General features: G+C 37.9%; 1 protein-coding gene across 2 annotated transcripts in view; it reads left to right on the top strand.

The window, feature by feature from the left end:
• Positions 1-21,754, top strand: part of RIGI (RNA sensor RIG-I) — an 87,699-nt gene that overhangs the window by 43,876 nt on the left and 22,069 nt on the right. For both annotated transcript variants that reach the window (XM_020976230.2, XM_020976232.2), the window contains 5 exons: positions 468-621; positions 1,780-2,038; positions 8,131-8,293; positions 12,388-12,516; positions 15,004-15,161. In XM_020976230.2, the coding sequence (XP_020831889.1) occupies positions 468-621; positions 1,780-2,038; positions 8,131-8,293; positions 12,388-12,516; positions 15,004-15,161 (863 nt within the window). The remainder of the gene's footprint in view (positions 1-467; positions 622-1,779; positions 2,039-8,130; positions 8,294-12,387; positions 12,517-15,003; positions 15,162-21,754) is intronic.

The raw sequence follows: 21,754 nt of genomic DNA, 5'->3' as shown, positions 1-21,754 counted from the left end.
ATTGTTGTGGACACCTGAACATAGATGTAGGTATTGCAACCCCTCCATTCCTAAGTAGATGGTCTTTATGAGATTCTGTAGCCCAAAAAGGGACATAGCCTGGTCACTGACCTTTTCAATGTTGAACTTCTCAGGCCTTAGCTAGTCTTTTAAGGACAGATGTAGAAGCTATTGCCAGACCCATACTTGGGAACCTTTTCAGCTTGGTATGACGTGATAGAGTTTGTACTCAGACTAGTCTAGACTTTAGGAACCTAAGGTCACCTGCATATGATGAAGTATAATAATATAACTTTGGAGGGCAACGGCAAAGACGATTGATAGCATTGGCAGCAGCAATAGCTGCCATCAGCCTAGCAGCTTTAGGGGAAGGTAGCAGGGTATGGATTTATGGATGAAGAAAAGACTTTTTAAAAGTGGCCTTTTTTAAATTACACACATTATTTTCCTTCTTTCTATGTGAAAAGGATGTGGGAAAACCTTTGCTGCACTTCTCATATGTGAAAATCATCTGACAAATAACCCAGCAGGACAGAAAAGAAAAATTGTCTTCTTGGCTACTCAGGTTCCAGTGTACGAACAACAGGAATCTGTGTTCAAAAAGTACTTTGAAAGACTGGGGTAGGTATAACTGTCATCAGCTTTTATTCCTTGTTTCATGCAAGTGCTGCTGCTTTGGAAGGGGGAGTATACAGCAGTAGACTTGAAATCAGGAAGACATGGGTTCAAATTCTGCCTCTGACACTTACTGGCTGTGTGACCTTGAACAAGTTACTTTACCTTTTCTTTATCTGTTAAAATGAGGATAAAAATGGTAACATCTGCCTCAAAGGTTGTGAGATTAAAATGAGATAACATACAAATAGCACTTTATAGACCTTAAAGTATAATATTAATATAAATATTATAATATTAGCCATTATAAATATAATATAAATATTAGCCATTATTATTGGGAAGTATCATAGTAGTTCTCAAATTTATTCTTGAGGTGTTATGCTACTTATAATTTTTACTTGAGAGGCAGCATGGCATTATAAATGTAGGCCTGGCCCCAATATAGGACTGAGAGACTATTGACAGTTTAGCTAATGCTTCAGTGCCCTAGACAACTCTCTAAAGCTATATGTTAGCTAAGTTGCTGAGATGCACCAGAGGAGGAAATTTTCATCCTGGGAGTTCTACACATGCATGGAATAAAAGATTCAGACCAGGTCATGGTTGGCCTTAAGTTGTACCCAGATTGTTAGATAAGCTAGAAATCCTAACCTCTCTGGCCAGATGTTTCCAGATGAGTAAGCAACCTGTGCAGACATAAATTTGACATTTCAGACGTCATATTTCAGTTTCATACCTTACAGTTGTCTTAACTCTGAAAGAGTTAATATTCCTTCAAATAAGAGCTGTTTATGCCCAGGTAATAACTGCTTCATCTGACATCAGCCAACCCAGCATCTCCTATTTCGGATTCCACACTTTTGCCATATTGGGTTTAAAGGAGAGGAATAGAGATTGGACTTGTGTTTTCATTGGGATAGTGTGCTCCTAGGTGAAGAAATGCCCTCCACCAATGCAGTTTGGTACCTTCCTGATAACTCAGTTTTGTAGAGTTGCCCAGAACCTTAAGAGGCTATGTAATTTGCCTAGGGTTACCCAGCCAATAGGTGTCAAAAGAAAGATTTGAGCCTGTCTTCCTGGCTCCAAGGCCATGCCTCCGTCCAGTATGCCATGTTGCTTCTAGTTGGGGTTTTTAATAGAAAAATCTCCATCCTCTTCCAGGTACAAAGTCGCAGGTATTTGTGGAGAAATAGCTGAGGATGCTCCTGTGGAATGTGTTGTTGACAACAATGATATCATTGTGCTGACCCCACAGATCCTTGTGAACAGCATCAAGAGTGGGACCGTTCGGTCCCTCTCTGTTTTCACCCTGATGATCTTCGATGAATGCCACAATACCAGCAAAAAACATCCTTACAATGTGCTCATGATCAATTACTTGGATCAGAAACTTGGAAGATCAGCAAACCCACTGCCTCAGGTGCGCCATGAATGAAATTAATTGTAGCAAACTCCCAGGGGCCACTGACTAGCTGTCCATGTAGACAGTACAGAGAGTAGTCGCTCTGGACTCTGATTAAAATCCTGCTTTTGACAGCTACAACTGGACAAATCACTGAATCTTTCTGGGCCTCCATTTTCTCACCTGTAAAATGAGAGGGTCAATCAGCAAGCATTTATTAAGTACCTGCGGTGTGCCAGGCACTGTGCTAAGCATTGAGGATATAAATAAAGGCAAAAGAAGTCCCTGCCCTTGAGGAGCTCACAGTCTAACTAGAGGATTGGACTGAGATGGCCTCTGAGATCTCTTCAGGCTCTGCATCTATGATCTTAACTCCTCAGTGATAAGAACATGACTAATACCACCTTTTTTTAAAGGGACTCTTATGATTTTCTTTGATGTCTCTCTTCAGGTGGCAGACCTGAAGTGCTAGTGGTTGTTATTCTTGTGATTGTTATAAAAACTATTACTTACAGGCAGTGTAGTATAATGTGTGGAGAGCCAGTCTTGAAATCAGGAAGACCTGGGTTCAATTCCTTGTAGTCACTTAACCTGCAGATGGCAGCTAGGTTGTATGATGGGTTGTCAGGAAGTCCTGGAGCCAGGAAGATCTGAGTACAAATCTGGTCTTAGACATTTACTAGCTGTGTGACTCTGGGAAAGTCACTTAACTGCTGCCTCAGTCTCCACATCTGTAAAATGGAGTATTATATCACCTTCATCCCAAGGTTATTTTGAGGATCAAAGGAGATAATATTTGTAAGGAACTTTGCAAACTAAAAGCATTATTTAAATGTAATTATTGTTGTTGTTGTTGTTGTTGTTATAGCACTCCAGGTAATTCTTCAGCTACTAATTGCAGAACAGTTGCCAGTATGCTTTGGCAGCCAGGTGGTATAGTTGATAAAGTTCTGCACTTAGAGTCACGATGACCTGAATCTGAATCTTGCCATAGACAGTTACTAGGTGTGTGACCTTGGGCAAGTTGCTTAACCTTTCTCAGCCTGTTTCCTCATCTTTAAAATGGGGATAATAATAGTACCTAATTCACAGGGTTTTTGTGAGGATCAAATGAGATACTGTGAATAACTGGGAAATGTAAAGTACTCTATAAATGTTAGCTATCATTGCTAGAGAGTGTTTCGTCACCATGGAGCTTCCAATACAGGAAATAACACAAATAACATATTTACAAAACTCCTATATGGGGGGCAGGTAGGTGACGCAGTGGATAGAGCACCGGCCCTGAAGTCAGGAGGACCTGAATTCAAATCCGGCCTCAGACCAAACACTTGGCACTCACTAGCTGTGTGACCCTGGGCAAGTCACTTAACCCCAATTGCCTAAAACAAAAAATCTCCTATATGTATACCACTAGACTTTGTAGAATGTTGTCCAGTTCTCTATAACATTTTTCTACATCATTCTCTGCAACAGATGTTGGCACCTAAACAACAATGCTCATCTGTTTGATTTTCCTTGTAGTGAACACTAATAGGCAAGATGGCCAAGTGGCCCCCACGAAATGGCTGTTCTGGTTGCCTTTTAGTGCCCAATGAAACCAACAATACCAGTTCATGAGCTGTAGACCTAGAGCTGCTAGGGAGGGACCTCAGAGGCTCTCGAGGTCAGCTCCTCCATTTTATTTTATTTTTTTGTCTAACTAAGGAATTTACTGATATTTTACAAACTTATTTAGGAGACAAAGAATATAGAAGATGAATGAATGGGAAAGCATTTATTAAGGACAAACTGTGTGCCAAGTCCCATTGTTTTACAGAGGAGAAAACTGAGGCCTCAACAGGTTAAGCTGATTTGTCTGAAGTCACACAGGTAGTAAACATCAAAGCTAGGACTTGAACCCAAGTCCTCTGCCTCCAGAGACAATGCTCTTTCCACTGTAACGCATTCCCTCCCCACTATATCACTCCTCTAAAGAGAATTTGTGAACCTTTCCATTGAACTGTGTCTTCTAGTGTCCTTTAGAGCAAGAATTTCAATTTCATGGCATGTGAATTTTTTTCTTTTTTGTCATTGAATAAAGGTTTTAAGTTGAAGATCAATATTTAAATTACATATTTAAAGTTTGTAGATATGCTGAATTTATAGATCTACTAAGTTAGCATCCTCTGCCCCCTCCTTCTTCTCCCTTTTTGCCTCTATTGATGTATAAGCAGAAGGGAGGTGCCCAGATGGGACTAAGAGCCATTTTGTACTTTTTCTTCTTTCATATGTTGCTGTGGCCAAAAGATTCATTACTTGGTAGAAATCCCACTCAAGATACTGTGGTGGATAATAACTGAGGAAACAATCCTAGCTATTAAGATTTATTAAAAAAAAAACAGATATAATAAACGGGTCAGTGGATTCCCCAGTCTGTCCAAAGACCCTGAATACAAAGTCAGACAGATTTTTATGTATTAAAAGCAATTAATCAAATAAGACCAATTAATTAAAAGAAAACAATTAACCAGAATACAAAATTAGGTAATCTGATTTCTCATTGGAGGAAAGATTAGAAAGGGGGAATGAAAAGATGAAATTAGAAAAGAAGAATCCCACTCCCCTCAAAGTGATTGTATTCAATCAAAGAAACATGGAAACAATGACTGGTGGACCAGTACAGGGCCAGTTTTCAGATAAGACAGATAGGTTGTTTGAGATGTATAATTGTGAGAAAACTTCTTGCGTTAATCTTTGGATTTGACTGAGGTTTTGGTCAGCATAACCTAGTTAAGGTCTGAAAAACAGGTCCTTCCCAGCCACTCAGGACTAGGTTCAAACAATGCAGTAAAGTTTTCCCACAATTCCCACAGTTGAATAAAATTTTCTTACAAGACAGAAATTGGACTAGACCCATAATTGAATTGAAAAGGAACTGAGCTAGCTCTGGAATTGAGTCACAAAATGGAGTAAGTGTTGGTTCACTCAATTCCCACAATACTTGGGCTGATCCCAGACAATGGCTGGTATAGTCTGTTGTAGTCACCATGTGTGAAGCTTTTCTAAATGTGTCAAGTAGAGAACTGGGTCTAATGCCTACTAGATGGACTCAAGAAGTCAGGCTCATTTCTATACCACAGTGATGGAGCTGAGAAGAGTTTGAATGTAGGTGGGCTAGGAACTGGACCTCTTGATTTCATTGATGCAAGGATCACCCAGGTGAGGAAACTCTTGCTACCAATGTAGGTCAGCACCAACTCTGAAACTTAAAGTCTCAGAGCAGGGGTTCTTAACCCTTTTTGCACATCATGAATCCCTTGGACAATTTGGTGAAGTTGATTGACCACTTCTCAAAAATGTAAAAAATAAAATACATAGGATTACAAAGGAAGTCCATTATATTGAAAAGTTATCAACATGTGTGTATGTTATTATATATTATATGATATAATATACTATATATGCAAATAGATGTATATACACACATCCACACAAGTTTAGAGCACCTAGGTTAAGAAGTCCTAACTTAGAAAGTTGCCCAGGACAGTGAGACTCCCCAGAGTCATACAACCAGTGTATGTCAGGGGTAGGGTTTGAATCCTTATCTTCCTGGGCTCTGAGGTCGGCTCTATTATTGTAAGCCCTGCAAATTGTTCTTATCTTCTTCCCAAAGGTAATCTTGGTATTTTGCACAGAGTTGGTACTTCATAAGTGTATGTTGAATTTAATTTGTTGACTTTTCAGCCTTCCTCTGAAATGAGTCAGGCTCTATGGCAGCATCTCCATTTTATAGATGGTGAAAGAGCTCAAGTCACTCAGTAAATCAGTGGGATTAGATCCTCAGGCCAGGATTCTTACGTAGTCATATAACAGTTTATTCAATAAATTGGATGCTGGGCGAATAACTAGAATTAACTCCAAACTACTCTTTTCTTTTTTGGGAGGTGGGAAGGAGAATGAGGATATACTTAGTAATAAACTTTGTCCTGTAAGACCAAGTATGGATCAGGTTGCAGTCATAATTGTTATTCTAATTAGCTGTATGACCCTGAGCAAATTACTTAACCTCTGTTTGCCTCAGTTTCCTCAACTGAGGCTAATAATAGCACCTACCTTATAGGTTATTAGGATAAAATGAGAAAATATTTGTGAAGAACTTAGTACAATGTTTGACACATACTAAATGCTATAGGAATGCTAACTATCTTTGTTAGTAATAGTAGTAGTAGTTATACTGTATATTAATATTATATAATTACAGGCTACGTATATATCATATATTCCAATTATAAGTCAGTTATCTCTCATGTATGCTATCTTCACTTTGCTTCTTAGAATAACTAGGTTCTCTTGAAACTCATCTCAAAATATCACCTTCTAAATCAGGAGTTCTTGACATTTTATTTATTTATTCATTTATTTATTTCCCATCATGAACATATTTGGAAGTCTGCTGAAACCCACTGCTACTGTGATTTGTTCATTACATTCATAATGCTTCTAGGAGGTACAATGGATAGGGTCCTGGACTTAGAGTCAGGAAGACCTGAGTTCGGATCTGGCCTCAGACCCTGGGCAAGTCACTTAGAGGTTAACTCTGCCTGCCTCATTATTTGTTAATAGGTGATGAATAATAGTGAGATAACATATGTAAAGCTCTTTGCAAACCTTAACGTACTATGTATAAATGCTAGCAATTATTATTGGGATATTACTGGGATTAATAATGGGAGGAAATATTAAATTCCAGTTAGAGATTAGTGAAAATAAAGATTCGTTTTTTCCCATCAAAGTTCACAGACCCCTTAAAAGTCCGTGCACTGAACTGAAGTCTCCTGATCCCTTCAGTCACTAATGTGCTGTCTCCAAAATTAGCTTGTATTTGTTTTATATACATTTATTACATGTATATGTTGTCACCCTTAGAGAAAGTAAGGCCTTCAGGTAAAAACCATTATTTTCTTCCAGTATCTCAAAGTGCGTATATGAGGTGCTTAATAAACGCTTACTGATTGTTTGAATAAACTTGTAAAATAAGTACAACATATCCTAGTGAAAAGAGAAGCTGGATTTGGAGCCTACTCCCAGCTATCCAATTAATTTTAGAATCTTTTTTTTTTTTAAAGGCAATTGGGGTTAAGTGACTTGCCCAGGGTCACACAGCTAGTAAGTGTAAAGTGTTTGGTCTGAGGCCGGATTTGAACACAGGTCCTCCTGACTTCAGGGCCGGTGTTCTATTCACTGCGCCACTTAGCTGCCCCAACTTTAGAATCTTTATGGAAATCCTAAAGAGAGAGCCTTAGAACTAAATTTTATGTTAAAAGCAATAGAAACAAAAACAGCAGGCAAGATCTTGAATTTCACACCACCTCTGGTGCCTTCTTTTTACTTTGAAGTCATTTAATTCTTCCTGTGAGCACCTCTTCTACAGCAGAGGTGTCAAACAGGAACTCTAGCAGCTTACAACACTTGTGATCATAGTTGAACTAGATTAAAATGTAATTGGGAAATATTTAACAAAATAAATAAAAATGCCATGAAACATTTTCTAAGTCAATATGGGGCAGCACAAACTTTCAGTGGCCCTGTTTTTCTTCAAGTTTGATATCCCTGCTCTACAGGGAGAAAATTTGCTTTAGTGGAAAGAATGCAGGACAGGGTGGGAGACCTTGGTTCTAATCAAGAAGGCAATTTATTTTCCACCATTGAGTGTTTTTGTTCTTTTTGGAAACTAGGTCAGAAACCAGACTCTTTGCAGGTACCTAACTCATTCATTTACTCATTCAGCTTGGGTTCTTGAGTGCCATACCTTTCTGCTGTCAGAACACTCTTTGCTCTAAATGTCAGGAAAGTAACTTCATTGGCTTGAGTCAGTGGCTTGTTATTTTCCTCTTTTAAAAAATGTTAACTGGAGAGAATGGGGTAGGTGACATTTTTAGAAGCTTACTATTGTTTTTTTGAGGCAGTTGGGGTTAAATGACTTGTCCAGGGTCACACAGCTAGTAAATATCTGAAGCTGGCTTTGAATTCGGGTCCTTCCGACTCCAGGGCTACTGCTCTATTCATTGTGTCACCTAGCTGCCGCAAAGGTTACTACTTTTCTAAGAAATGTAATTGTGTGTTCTCAGGTCATTGGGCTGACTGCTTCCATAGGAGTTGGTGATGCCAAAGATAAGTTTGAGGCAATAGAACATATTTGTCAGGTCTGTGCCTGTCTTGATGCATCAGTCATATCAACAGTCAAAAAGAACGTGAGTGATTTGGAGCAAGTTGTTTACAAACCAGAGAAATGTAAGTAAAGTCTAGTAGTAAGTCCCTTGGAACTCTATTTTATTCAGCTGTTAATGTTAGGTACTTGACTCTGTTTTATTCAGCTATTAACTTTAGCTGTTCTTCATCCATGCTCCTTAAATGAGTTCATTTCATGGTCTTGGAACTTTCATCTCTATTCATCATAAAAGATCTCTTCCCACTCCTTGTAAGAAATCTGTTCTCCTCTTGAAGCTTTGGTGCTTTCTTTACTCACTAAGCAGGGATAAACATCAGTGGTGAGGGGCTTATTGAGGCCAAAGCCCCTGTTGGAGTGTGTTTATTGAGCAATTAGGTGGCGAAGTGGATAGAATGCCAGTCCTGGAGTCAGGAGGACCTGAGTTCAAATGTGGCCTCAGACACTTAACCTCGTTTGCTGCCATTCCTTATCTGTAAAATGAGCTGGAGAAGAAAATGGGAAACTACTCTAGTATCATTGCCAAGAAAACCTCGAATGGGGTCACAAAGTGTCAGACGTGACTAATCGACTAAACAGTAAGAACAACAAAGCATATTGAGATGGCTTGGTGGGTAGAGTGCTGGACTTAGAGTTAGGAAGACTTGAGTTCAAATCCTACCCTAGACACCTACTAGCTGCAGGACCCTGTGCAAATCACTTAAACTCTAATTGGCTTATTTTCCTCATGTGCAAAGTGGGGATAATAATAGCACTACCTTGCAGTTTTTGTGACAATTAAATGAGATAATGTTTGTAAAGTGCTTTGTAACCTTAGAGCACTATATAAATATTATTATTAGTTAACGTGGCATGGAAATGGGAGATACCAGAATCAAAAGCCATCCCAGAAGAACAATTAGGCTAAAGCCTAATGGGTTTTGAACATATTCAAGTCACCAGGGATAATGCGGGGAGCTGTAGAGTGAAGAGATGAAAAAAATGTGAATTACTGAAGTCCTCTAGAAATGTAGAGATGAGTCCTGTTCGTTGATGATTTGAAGAAGGAAGGAAATGAACATTTACTAAGTGCCTATGTGTCAGGGACTATGCTTGATGATTCAGAAATATTGTTTCACTTGATCCTCACAACAACCCAGGGAGATGAATGCTATTATTATCTCCAGTTTACAGTTGAGGACACCAAGGCAGAAAAGTGACTTGCCCAGAGTGACACAGCTAGTAAGTGTCTGAAACTAGATTTGAACTCGGGTGTTCCTGACTCCAGGCTCTATACACTGCAATCACCTAGCTGCCTCGGAGATAAGATGTCATTGGCAGAATAATCATAATAGCTAGTATTTACATACCATTTACATACCAGGCACTATTCTAAGCACTTTACAATTACTGCCTCATTTGATCCTCACAACAACCCTGGAAGATAGATGTTATTATTATCCTATTTTACAGATGATGAAACTGAGACAAAGGTTGTGATTTGCCCAGGGTCATACAGCTAATAAATATTTGAGGCCAGTTTTGAACTCAGGTCTTTCTGACTCCAGGCCTGGTGCTCTATTCATTGCACCACCTGTCTGCCTCAGAGGCAGGATATCATTGGCAGAAGGATGTCATAAGCAGATATTGTGAATTCCAAATGACAAGAAACAGTGTTTAGTGGCCAGGAAAACATCCTATTTGAAAAAGAAAGCTGACTCCTTTTCCTTTCCTTTTGAATCAGGGAGAACAGAAAATGAGACTTCCATGGAAAATCAATGTGGGGAATACAATGTCAGTTGGAAGAGCCAGATGTCTGCTATAGTTAGAGAGAAGCAGTGAGAATGAAGTTTAGAAAAAATGGGAGTTTGCCCACAGTCAAGAGAAGAGGAAGTAGGGTTGAGTGATCGGAAGTAGAACAAATTGTATAACAGGTAGAAAGAATTAAGAGACTTGGATTGAGTCAGCAAGTATGCTATATTCAGATTAGTTGAAAGAACTGAGGTATTTGTCCTGGAGAGGAGAAGACTTAAGACAATTGTGAAAGATGTTAAGATGTTGGTTTAAAAAGTTGAAAAGGTCTTCAGGTTATTTGAAGGACTTATGGGGAAGAGGAATATTTGTTCTGTTTGGTCCCAGAAAGAAAAAAGGAGCAGTGAGTATAAGTTGCAAGGAGGTAAATTTAGTCTATGTGTAAGGAAAAAAATACTCAGCATTTAGGGCTCCCCCACAGTACCACAGGGCATCTCTGGAGCTATGGAGGGTTCTGTATCACTTGATGCTTTGACTAAATGACCACTTCCCAGGTATATTGGAAAGGGGATCTTTTTTAGGTATGGATTAGACTTAGTGGCCTCTCTAGTCCCTTCCAACTCTGAAGTTACCTCTGTGATTCTTTATAAATAAGCTCCTTGAGGGCAAAACAACTGTTTTTTTCAACTCTTTTATCTCCAGCTCTTAGCACAATGTCTTGCATATAAAGTAGGGAGTGAAAGGATGTTTGTTGAATTTGTTGGATCCACAGGTCTGTACTGGGACTGTGATACGGGCTGTAGGAGGTACAGAAATATGTAACACCATCAATATACTCAAAATTATACTCACTGAAGAAGCAAAATGAACACATATAAGATAATTAGAGACAATTTAGCCTTTGATTGGACCCTATTGTACGTAGAGAACAGGAAGACTTAAGTAGACTGGATTAGTCAGGAAAGGCATTATAATAGAGGTGATATCAGAACAAGACCTTGAAGGATAGTATAAAGTCTTACAGAGGATGAGATAGGGAACAATGGAACCACTGCACTTGAATTCTCCCACCACAGGACCCATTATGTGTACAGTATGGACAAAGGCACAAAGGGACCCAAGCGCAGAGAAGAGACCAACCTGTCTGTAATGGGATGTTTATTGGGTAGGAGGGAAATAAAGTTGGAAGAATAGAGTGTGTATAGATTAGGGTGGACCATCAAAGCCAGGCAGGCTAGTTTTTGAGTATGTATAATGTGTTTTCTCTTGGTACCCTTAATACATATATATAGATATGCTTGTATACACACACACACACACATATAGCCCCAGTCTTTTCCCTAAGCTTCAGTTTGATTTCACAAACTGTCTATTGGAAATTTCACATTGGATATCCTAAACTCAATGTCCTGAATTGGACTTACTATCTTTTTTTCCCCAAGACCTCATCCTCTTCCAAACTTCACAATTTCTGTTGAAGGCACCACCATCTTTTCACACTCTCAAGTTCATAACCTTGGCATTATTCTGGACTTCTCACTCTTCCTCACCCCACATGACCAGTCAGTTGCAAAATCTTACTGTTTCTTCTACCGTATTTCACGATCTGATCTCTCTATTCATATAACTATCACTTTAGTTCAATCTCTCCTCACACCTTGCCCAGAATATTACAATAGTTACCAAAGTAATTATCCTTATGTAGATTTGGCTATGTGACTTCCCTACTCCATTGGCTTTCTACTGCCTCTACAATAAAATAGAAACCTACTCCCAACCAATCTTTCTATCTATTCCTCCCTGATTTCTGTACTCTGTGAGCCAGCCCACCTGGCCTTCTTTATGTCCCCCCCCCCAACAATCCATTTCCTGTTTGTGACTTTTCACTGGCCATTCCACATACCTGGAGTGCATTCCCTCCTTACTTTCACCTCATAGAAGCCCTCTGTTCCTTTAAGATGGAAATCAAGCTTTTGTGTGAAGCTTTTTCTGACTCCTCCCCTCCCCCAACTGCAGGTACTCTCCCTACCTGAACTATCTTGTATCAGGCTACTTTGTATATGTATTTATTCACTTTATGTTTGTGCTGTATACACTTACAGATATACTTGTCTCTTCTTTTAGAATGTGAGCTCCTTGTAAGTATAATTTCACTCTTTATATGTGTGTATCTATCTATATCTATATCTATCTATACATCTATATATATCTATATCCATATCTATATCTAAATAGCACTTAATGTAGTGCCTGGCAGATAGGTGCTTAATAAATGCTTATTGATTGGTCAGTGACATAGACTGAGATATATGTTTATTTAGAGGAATGGAGGCTTAAGGAGGTTACATGGTTTGTATAAAGGTATGTAACTGGATCAGAACTAACACATTCTAAGCAGGCTAAGCTTATTCTCTTCTCATGATTCTAGTGTTCAGGAAAGTTGAATCACAGCCTGTCAACAAATTTAAATTTGTGATTTCTAAGCTGATGGAAGAGACCGAGAATCTGATAGAAAAGACTTTTAAAGAATATGATCTAATCCCAGAATATCAACTAGGTGAGTGAATGTCTTAAATTCCCCCCTCCAACACACAAAATATACATGTTTACATATGACCTACTTATATAATTTTTGTGCTGTATCATTCATTGTTCATACTTGGCAAACCCATAGTCAATTCCAAGTGGTCCAATTTTCTAGATAAAGTAAGCCAGAAACTTCATATTTCTCTGTTTTTTCTTCAAAGCTAACATCTTTACCACTGCCCTAAATCCCATTTTTCCTCTCCCTCTCACATATTCATAGATTTAGAGACTTAAAGCTTATCTAGTTCAGCCCATTCAAATGAGAAAACTGAGGTTAAATGGCTTATCTATGGTCACACCAACAGTAACTGTCAGAAGCAGTATCTGAACCTAGGTTTTCTTATCTCCAAGTCTACCACTCTCCAGCATGTCCAGGCACATGGACCATTGTCTGGCACTTACCTAGCTTTATCACCTACTCCTCTCCTACTTATAGAAGCATCATTTATAGAGCTGGACAGGACCTTAGAGACCATAAATCCCTGCAGCTAGGGAATTCTTTATACCAGCTAAACTAGTCTAACTTATCTTCAGAAAATACAACTGGCATGTTTTCCTACTTTTACTCTTCATGTTTTCTCTAGCTGGAATGTTCCAACTGCCACCCACCCCAAAACCATCTCCAACTATTAAAATCTTAGCCCTTGATCTGGGTCTTATAGAGAAATTGTTCTTCCTTCCCTTTTCCCCACTCCTAAGCTTTCCTTGATTCTCTACAGTTTGAAGCAGGAATTGTATCTATCTCTCCCTTCTCTGGATTTCCATTAATACTTAATTTTTTTTTAGCTCTTTTGTTTGGGTGTAATTCATTATCAACTAATATCCCTCCCCTGTTCCCTGCCCACTGAGCCATGTCTGGCAAACAAAGAATAAAAAGAAGCTGCAAGTGATTCAATAAGTCTAACCAACATATCATTGAGGGCTGATAGTTAGGCACCCATAGTTCTCTCTCCTCTGCAAAAGTGAGAGGGAGGTACGTTTTCATCTCGTCTTTGGGGCTAAACTTGGTCATTATAATTACACAGCATTGAATTTCTTTCGTTGTTCTTTCCATTTATATTGTTGTAATCATTGTACAATATTATTTTCCTGATTCTGTTGATTTATACGTCAGTCTTATAAGTCTTTCCATACTTCTCTGAATTCTTCACATTCCTCATTTGTTATGGCAGTTAATAGTTTGTTACATTCATGTGACATAGCTTATTTAGATATTTTCCATTTGATGGACATCTACTTTTGTTTTCAATTCTTTGTACGACAAAGAGTGCTGTTATGAATATTTTGGGATGTATAGGGACTCTCTTTTGAGCATGGGTCTAGCAGGAGCACAACACTTAAAAATAGTTGATTTGTGTTGTGATGCTTCCAAACACATCCAATTAAGTGCCATCTGTAATGTACATTCCTCAAATGAAATTTAAGCAAAAGTACCTAATAATGTGATTACAAATGATAGCAACACGAAACTTTATATTTGTGTAGTTGTTGACTGCTAAAAGAAAGGAAGTATTGGTGCTTTAACTTTAATAGAATAGTATGGTACCATCATTATCTGTTAACTCTGTGGACCAGAATTTTGCTGCCTCTTAGCCAACTCTTTTCTACACTGCTGAAATGACACTTATCATATACTACATTGTTTTGTAATTATTTGTATACAGTCATACCTTGGACTAGGGGTAGGCAAGGCAGGATAATAAAATCTGAAGCTAGGAGGGGCCTTAAAGATCATCCGGTCTAAGCCTTCATTTTAGGGTGAAAGAAACTAAAGTCTCTAACATGGAAGATTACTCAGAGAGTAATTAAGAGAGCAATTGATTTGATTTGTTTTGTTGTTGTTTTTTTTTTTTGGTTGGGCAGTGGGGGTTAAGTGACTTGCATGGAGTCACACAGCCTAGTAAGTGTTATGTGTCTGAGGCCGGATTTGAACTCAGGTCCTCCTGAATCCAGGGCCGGTGCTCTATCCACTGCGCCACCTAGCTGCCTCCGAGAGAGAGCAATTGATTTGAACACAGATCTTATGACTCCAACAAAATAAAACAAAAACCCACTTCAATGTTTTTTTTTTCCCCTTACAACATTTCTCATCACCCTATTCTTATTTTACTCTCCCCTCTCCTTGAGGACTGAGTCAGTCATTATTTTTTAAAAAAAGCATTTTAAATATTTTCCCTCAGTAGCTTTAGTTGTCAGCAGAAAAAACCTCTGAAGTCAGGGCATTTCTCAGGGTCATTGATTTATAACTGGATGAGCCTTAGGGTTATCTGGTCCAGCTGTCTCATTTTAAAGATGAGGAAAGTGAGGCACAGAGAAAGGAAGCGATCTGCTCATAATCACAGGTTAGTCTGAGTGCCCCCATTGGCTAAAATTTAAGGGAAACAGAAGTGGAAGCGAGGTTGATAAAGTGATTTGGCAATTCATGAACAGTGCTAAACTATGTTTGTTTGGTTTCCAGAGAATTTATCTCAAATTCAGAATAGAGTCTTTGGAACCCAGAAATATGAACAATGGATCATTGATGTTCACAAAAAGTGCATGCTATTGCAAATGGAGGACAAAAATAAAGAAAGAAAGATTTGTAAAGAGCTTTTTCTATATACTTCAAATTTACGGGTAAGTGCCTTATTTGTCATAGTTTTACTGGGTGAACTATCACTGAGCTTACAACGTAGGCTAACTTTGTGCCCTGATTCCCAAGGACCTCTAAATAAAGTTTGTAGGAGGTGAGGGGATCATGCTTACATTGGGCTATTCAGAGAGTAGAGTAAGTTAGGCCTCTTGGGTTTCCTTTGGCCCAGAAACAGCTGATAGGCAGAAGCTGTCTTTTAGGGTTATCACAGGAATATGGGTCTAGAGCTGCAAGGTAACTCTGAGGCCAACCTTGTTATTTCACAAATTAGGAAACTGAGGTCCAAGGAGATTAAGTGACTTGCCCAAAGTCACACAGATAGTAAGTGTCAGAGATGGGATTCGAATCAACATCCTCTGATTCTAGAGTCAGTCCTCTTTCCACTGTACCGTGTTGCCTCTTCATTGTGGCTTTTTCTGGAATCTTAGACTTTATTTTATGATACTTGGTTCTCGCCTTCCATTTTGTTCCCTATGAATAAATAAATAAACAAACAAATATTTATTTGTGTATTTATTTTAGCTCATTCTTTTGATCTTGCACCCTTGTACCCATTTTGACTTTATTTTGGAAGAGGGTATAAGATATTAGTCTATGTCTAGTTTTTGCCATACTATTTTCCAGTTTTCCCAGCAGTTTTTTGTTAAATAGTGAGTTCTTATCCCAGAGGCTGGAGTCTTTGGATTTATCAAATAGTAGATTACTATAGTCATTGACTATTGTATCTTGTGTACCAAACCTATTCCACTGATCCACCATATTATTTCTTAGCCAGTGTCAAGTAGTTTTGGTGATTACTGTTTTATAATACAATTTAAGATCTGGTACAGATAGGCCACCTTCCCTTCCATATCTTTTCATTAATTCCCTTGATATTCTGGACCTTTTGTTCTTCCAGATGAATTTTGTTATTATTTTTTCTAGCCCTATAAAATAATTTTTGGTAGTTTAATCAGCATGGTGCTGAATAAGTTAATTATTTTTAGAATTGTCATTTTTATTATATTAGCTCAGCCTACCCATGAGCAATTGATATTTTCCCAGTTATTTAGATCTGACTTTATGATTACTGTGTCTTACTCTCCATCCTATTTCCCTCCTTTATGTTTTTCTTTCTCCTTTCTCCTTTTCCCTCCCCACTAGTATTTTGCTTTTGACCACTGCCTCCCTCAATCTGCCCTCCTTTTTTTCAGCCCCTTCTGTTTTCTTTCCCCTTTCCCCTCCTACGTCCTATAGGATAAGTTAGATTTCTATAACTAACTATATTATTCCCTCTGATCCAAATCTAATGAGAGTAAGATTCAAACAATGCTCATCTCCCTCTCTTCTTTTCCTCTACTATAATAGGCCTCTTCATGTGATATAATTTATCCTGTGAAAAGTGAAAAGTGTTTTGTAATTGTGTTCATAGAGTTCCTGGGTTTGCTTTGGCAGGTAGACTTCCAAATATTTTATAATGTCTACCATAACTTTAAGTGGAATTTCTCTTTGCTGTTGGGCTTTGTTATTAACATATAGAAGTGCCGATGATTTATCTGGGTTTATTTTATATCCAACAACTTTGCTGAAGTTGTTTATTATTTCAAGTAGTTTTTTATTTGATTCTCTAGGATTCTTTATGTATACCATCATATCATCTGCAAAGAGTGATAGCTTTGTTTCTTCTTTGCCTCTTCTAAATTCCTTCAATTTCTTTTTCTTCTCATTGCTAAAACAAACATTTTTAGTACAATACTGAATAACAGTGATAGTGGGCATCCTTATTTCACCCTCAATCTTACTGGAAATGCATCTAGCTTATCCCCATTACATATAATGCTTGCTGAGGGTTTTAAATAGATGCTACCTATCATTTTAAGGAAGACTCCATTTATTCCTATGCTCTCTAATGTTTTTAATAGGAATGGGGGTTGTATTTTGTCAAAGATTTTTCTGCACCTATTGAGATAATCATATGATTTCTGTTAGTTTTTTGTTCATATGGTCAATTATGCTGATAGTTTACCTAATATTGAATCAGCCCTTCATTCCTGGTATAAATCCTACTTGGTCATAGTGTATTATCCTCAAGATTAGTTGCTGTAATCTCTTTGCTAATATTTTATTTATAGTTTTAGCATCTATATTCATTAGGGAAATTGGTCTATAATTTTCTTTCTCTGTTTTGACTCTTCCCAGTTTAGGTATTAGCACCATATTTTGTATCATAAAAAGAATTTGGTAATACTCCTTCTTCACCTATATTCCCACAGAGTTTATATAGTATTGGAATTAATTGCTCTTTAAATGTTTGATAGAATTCACTTGTAAATCCATCTGTCCCTGGAGATTTTTTTTTTTAGGGAGTTTGTTCATGGATTGTTCAATTTCTTTTTCTGAAATGGGGTTATTTAAATATTTTGTCTCCTCTTCTGTTGACCTGAGCAATTTATGTTTTTGTAAATATTCATCCATTTCACTAAGATTGTCAAATTTATTGGCATACAGTTGGACAAAATATCTCTTAATTATTGTTTTAATTTCTTCTTCATTGGTGGTGAATTCACCTTTTTCATTTTTTGATATTGGCAATTTGATTTTCTTCTTCCTTTTTAAAATAAAATTAACTAAAACTTTATCTATTTTATTGTTTTTTCATAAAAACCAGCTCTTTGTTTTATTAGTTTTCAACAGTTTTCTTAATTTCAATTTTATTACTCTCTCCTTTGGCTTTCAGAATTTATAATTTGGTATTTAATTGGGGATTTAAAATTTGTTCTTTTTCTAGCTTTTTTAGTTGCATGTCCAATTCATTGATCTCCTCTTTCTCTATTTTATTCATGTAAGCATCTAGAGATATAAAATTTCCCTTAAGAGCCACTTTCACTGCATCCCTCAAGTTTTGGTATGTTGTCTCATTATTGTCATTCTCTTGGATGAAGTTTTTGATTGTTTCTATGATTTATTGTTTGACCCACTCATTCTGTAGGATTAGATTATTTAATTTCCAATTAATTTTTAGTCTATCTCTCCATGGCCCTTTATTACATGTAATTTTTATTGTATCATGATCTGAAAAGGATTCATTTAATATTTCTGCCTTTCTGCATTGGATTGTGAGGTTTTTATGCCCTAATAAATGGTCAATTTTTGTGTAGGTGCCATGTACCACTGAGAAAAAGGTATATTCCTTTCTATCCCCATTCAGTTTTTTATGGAGGTCTACCATATCTAACTTTTCTAAAATTATATTCACCTTCTTAACTTCTTTCCTGTTTATTTTGTGGTTAGATTTGAGGGGGAGGTTGAGGTCCCCCACTACTATAATTTTGCTATTTCTTCCTTTAACTCCCTTAATTTCTCCTCTAAGAGTCAGGATGCCATACCACTTTGTGCATATATATATTTAGTAATGATATTACTTCATTGTCCATGGTGCCTTTTAGCAGGATGTAATTTCCTTCCTTATCTCTTTTAATTAATCTATTTTTGTTTTTGCTTTGTCTGAGATAAGGATTGCTACCCCTGCTTTTTTTTTTTTACTTTAGCCGAAGCATGATATATTCTATTCCAGCCTTTTATTTTTACTCTGTGTGTATCTCTCTGTTTCATATGTGTTTCTTGTAAACAACATGTTGTAGGATTCTGGTTTTTAATGCAATCTGCTATTTGCTTCCATTTTATGGGGGAGTTCATCCCAGTCACATTCATATTTATGATTACTGTGTCTCCATCCTATTTCCCCCTGTTTATGTTTTTCTTTCTCCTTTCTCCCTTTCCTTCCCCCTAGTGTTTTGCTTTTGACCACTGCCTCCCTCAATCTGCCCTTCTTTTTTTTCAGCCCCATCTCTTTTCTTTCCCCTTTCCCCTCCTACGTCTATAGGGTAAGTTAGATTTCTATAACTAACTATGTTATTCCTTCTGATCCAAATCTAATGAGAGTAAGGTCCAAACAATGCTCATCTCCCTCCCTTCTTTCCCTCTACTGTAATAGGCCTCTTCATATGATATAATTTACCCTTTTCTGCCTCCTCCTTTCCTCTTTTCCCAGTACAATCCCATTTCACCTCTGTATTAGTTTTTTTTTCAATCATCCCATCAAAGTCAACTTATACTCACGCTTTCTGTCTATGTATACCCTATCTAAATGTCGTAATAAAGATATAGTTCTCAAGAATTACAAGTATCATCTTTGCCTATAGGGATGTGGATAGTTTGCCCTTATTGAATAACATGGTTTTATTTTCTTTCCTGTTTACTTTTTTATGCCTCTCTTGAGTCTTGTATTTGAAGATCAAATTTTCTGTTGAACTCTAGTCTTTTTATTAGGAAGGTTTGGAAGTCCCCTATTTCATTAATGTCCATTTCCTCCCCTGGAAGATTATGCTCAATTTCACCCGGTAGTTGATCCTTGGTTGTAATCCAAGCTCCTTTGCCTGATGGATTATCATATTCTAAGCTCTCCAGTCTTTTAATGTAGAAGCTACAAAGTCCTGCATAATCCTGACTGTGGTTCCACAATATTTAAATTGTTTCTTTCTGGCTGCTTGCAGTATTTTCTCCTTCACCTGATAACTCGTGTATTTGGCTACGATATTCCTTGGCATTTTCATTTTGGGAATCTCTTTCAGAAGGTGATAAGTGGATTCTTTTAATGACTATTTTACCCTCTGGTTCTAAGATCTCATGGCAGTTTTCCTTGATAATTTCTTAAAAGATGTTATCTAGGCTCTTTTTTTCATCATGACTTTCTGGTAGACCAATAATTCTTAAATAATCTCTCCTGGATCTATTTTCCAGGTCAGTTGTTTTTCCATTGAGGTATTTTATGTTTCCTTCTATTTTTTCATTCTTTTGATTTTGTTTGACTGATTCTTGATGTCTCATAGAGTCATTAGCTTCCACTTGCCCAATTCTAATTTTTAGTGAATTGTTTTCTTCCGTTAACTTCTGTATCTCCTTTTCCATTTGGCCAATTCTACTTTTTAAGGAATTCTTCACTTCAGTGAGTTTTTGTGTCTCCTTTTCCATTTGGCCAATTCTTGTTAAGGAGTTGTTTTCTTCAGTGTACTTTTTTTCCATTTGGCCAATTGTATTTTTTAAGCACTTGTTTTCTTCAGTCAATTTTTGTCCATCCTTTTCTAAGCTGTTGACTCTCTCTTGCATACCTCTCATTTCTTTTTCCAATTTTTCTTCTACTTCTCTTATTTGACTTTTAAAATCCTTCTTGAGCTCTTCCAAGAAGGCTTTTTGGGCTTGAGACCAGTTCATATTCCCCTTTGTGGTTTACAGATGTGAGTATATTGACAACATTGTCCTCTTCTGAATTTGTGTTTTGCTCTTCCCTGTCCCCATAGAAAGAATCTATGGTCATTGTTTGTTTCTGCTTTTTGATCACATTTGCCTATTTCTTGGCTTTTAAAGTTGAGCTCTCCTGCTGGAGTATGGGGGTACTGTCCCAAGCTTCTTGTGCTGGGGGCCAAGGACCTGGTCACTGTCTTTGTGTGCTGGTGTCTATGGGGATCTAGCAGCTCACCTGGTGCTGAGCTGGGGTTCTCGTGGTGTTAGCTGGCACGTGCTGAGGCTAGGTGTGGTTCACCTGTACTTTCTCAGGGCTATCCTATAGTTCTCAGGGTGGGGGTGGGGTTGGAGGTCTGGCTTCTGGAGATTGCCTACTCACCTGGGCTGCACTGAAGTACAGGGAGGTTGGGCTGCTAGAGGACACCTGCCTGCCAGTTCACATGGTGGTTCTCCAAGCTGGAGTCTGCAGTACCTCTCGGGCTCAGGATCTCCTGCTGGTTTGCTGAGGTGGGGCTTGCCAGGACATCTCCAGTCCTGTACTGCTCCCCTTTCACGAGAGAGAGAGGGACCTTTTCTGTTAATTCCTCAAGTCTCCCAGGCTAAAAGACTGCTGTATCCTATCTTTCTGCTGGCTCTGCTGTTCCAGGATTTTTCATAGGATGATATTTTCTGGGTTGTTAGAGGTCAATAAGGGAGAGTGAGAGTGACTTACTGCTTACTCTACCATCTTGGCTCCCAGAAGTCCAATTCTCTCCTTTCATTATTACACCTTTTTTTCATCATTTCTCTAAATATTCTAGATCTTTTATTCCTCAAAATAAATTTTGTTATTCTTTTATCTCACTCTGTAAAGTTTACCATCGGTAGTTTGATTGGTGTAACACTAAATATGAAAATTAATTTTGGTAGCCTTGTCATTTTTATGATATTGGCACAGTGAGGTCTCTATTTCTAGTGATGCAAAAAGGAGGAGGAATCTTGTACCTTTGTGGGATTCATCAATCAACCAGGCTTGGGTTTTTTTCTTGTTGGAATAGCAGTTGTCAATTATAAGAATAAGTTGATAGACTCTGATGTGACCTATGGTCCCTGACAGCAAGCAAAAAGTTGGCATCCAACCTGCCTCCCTGAATGACACTAGATGGAGTGATGTTAGGGGCTTGGTGGCTGATCTAGTCTTTAGAAAAAAAGAGGTCCCATGTACTCCTGGCCTTTTTACCTTATAAAGACCTTCTTAGATACTTGATAATCTCCAGCTACCCAACAATGTGGCCACATCCTGGACTTTATCCCACAA

The sequence above is a fragment of the Phascolarctos cinereus genome, unplaced genomic scaffold, assembly GCF_003287225.1.
Source record: "Phascolarctos cinereus isolate Bilbo 61053 unplaced genomic scaffold, phaCin_HiC Scaffold_4;HRSCAF=312, whole genome shotgun sequence".
In the NCBI taxonomy this organism is placed as follows: domain Eukaryota; kingdom Metazoa; phylum Chordata; class Mammalia; order Diprotodontia; family Phascolarctidae; genus Phascolarctos; species Phascolarctos cinereus.
This window is presented reverse-complemented; position numbering and strand designations above follow the sequence as displayed.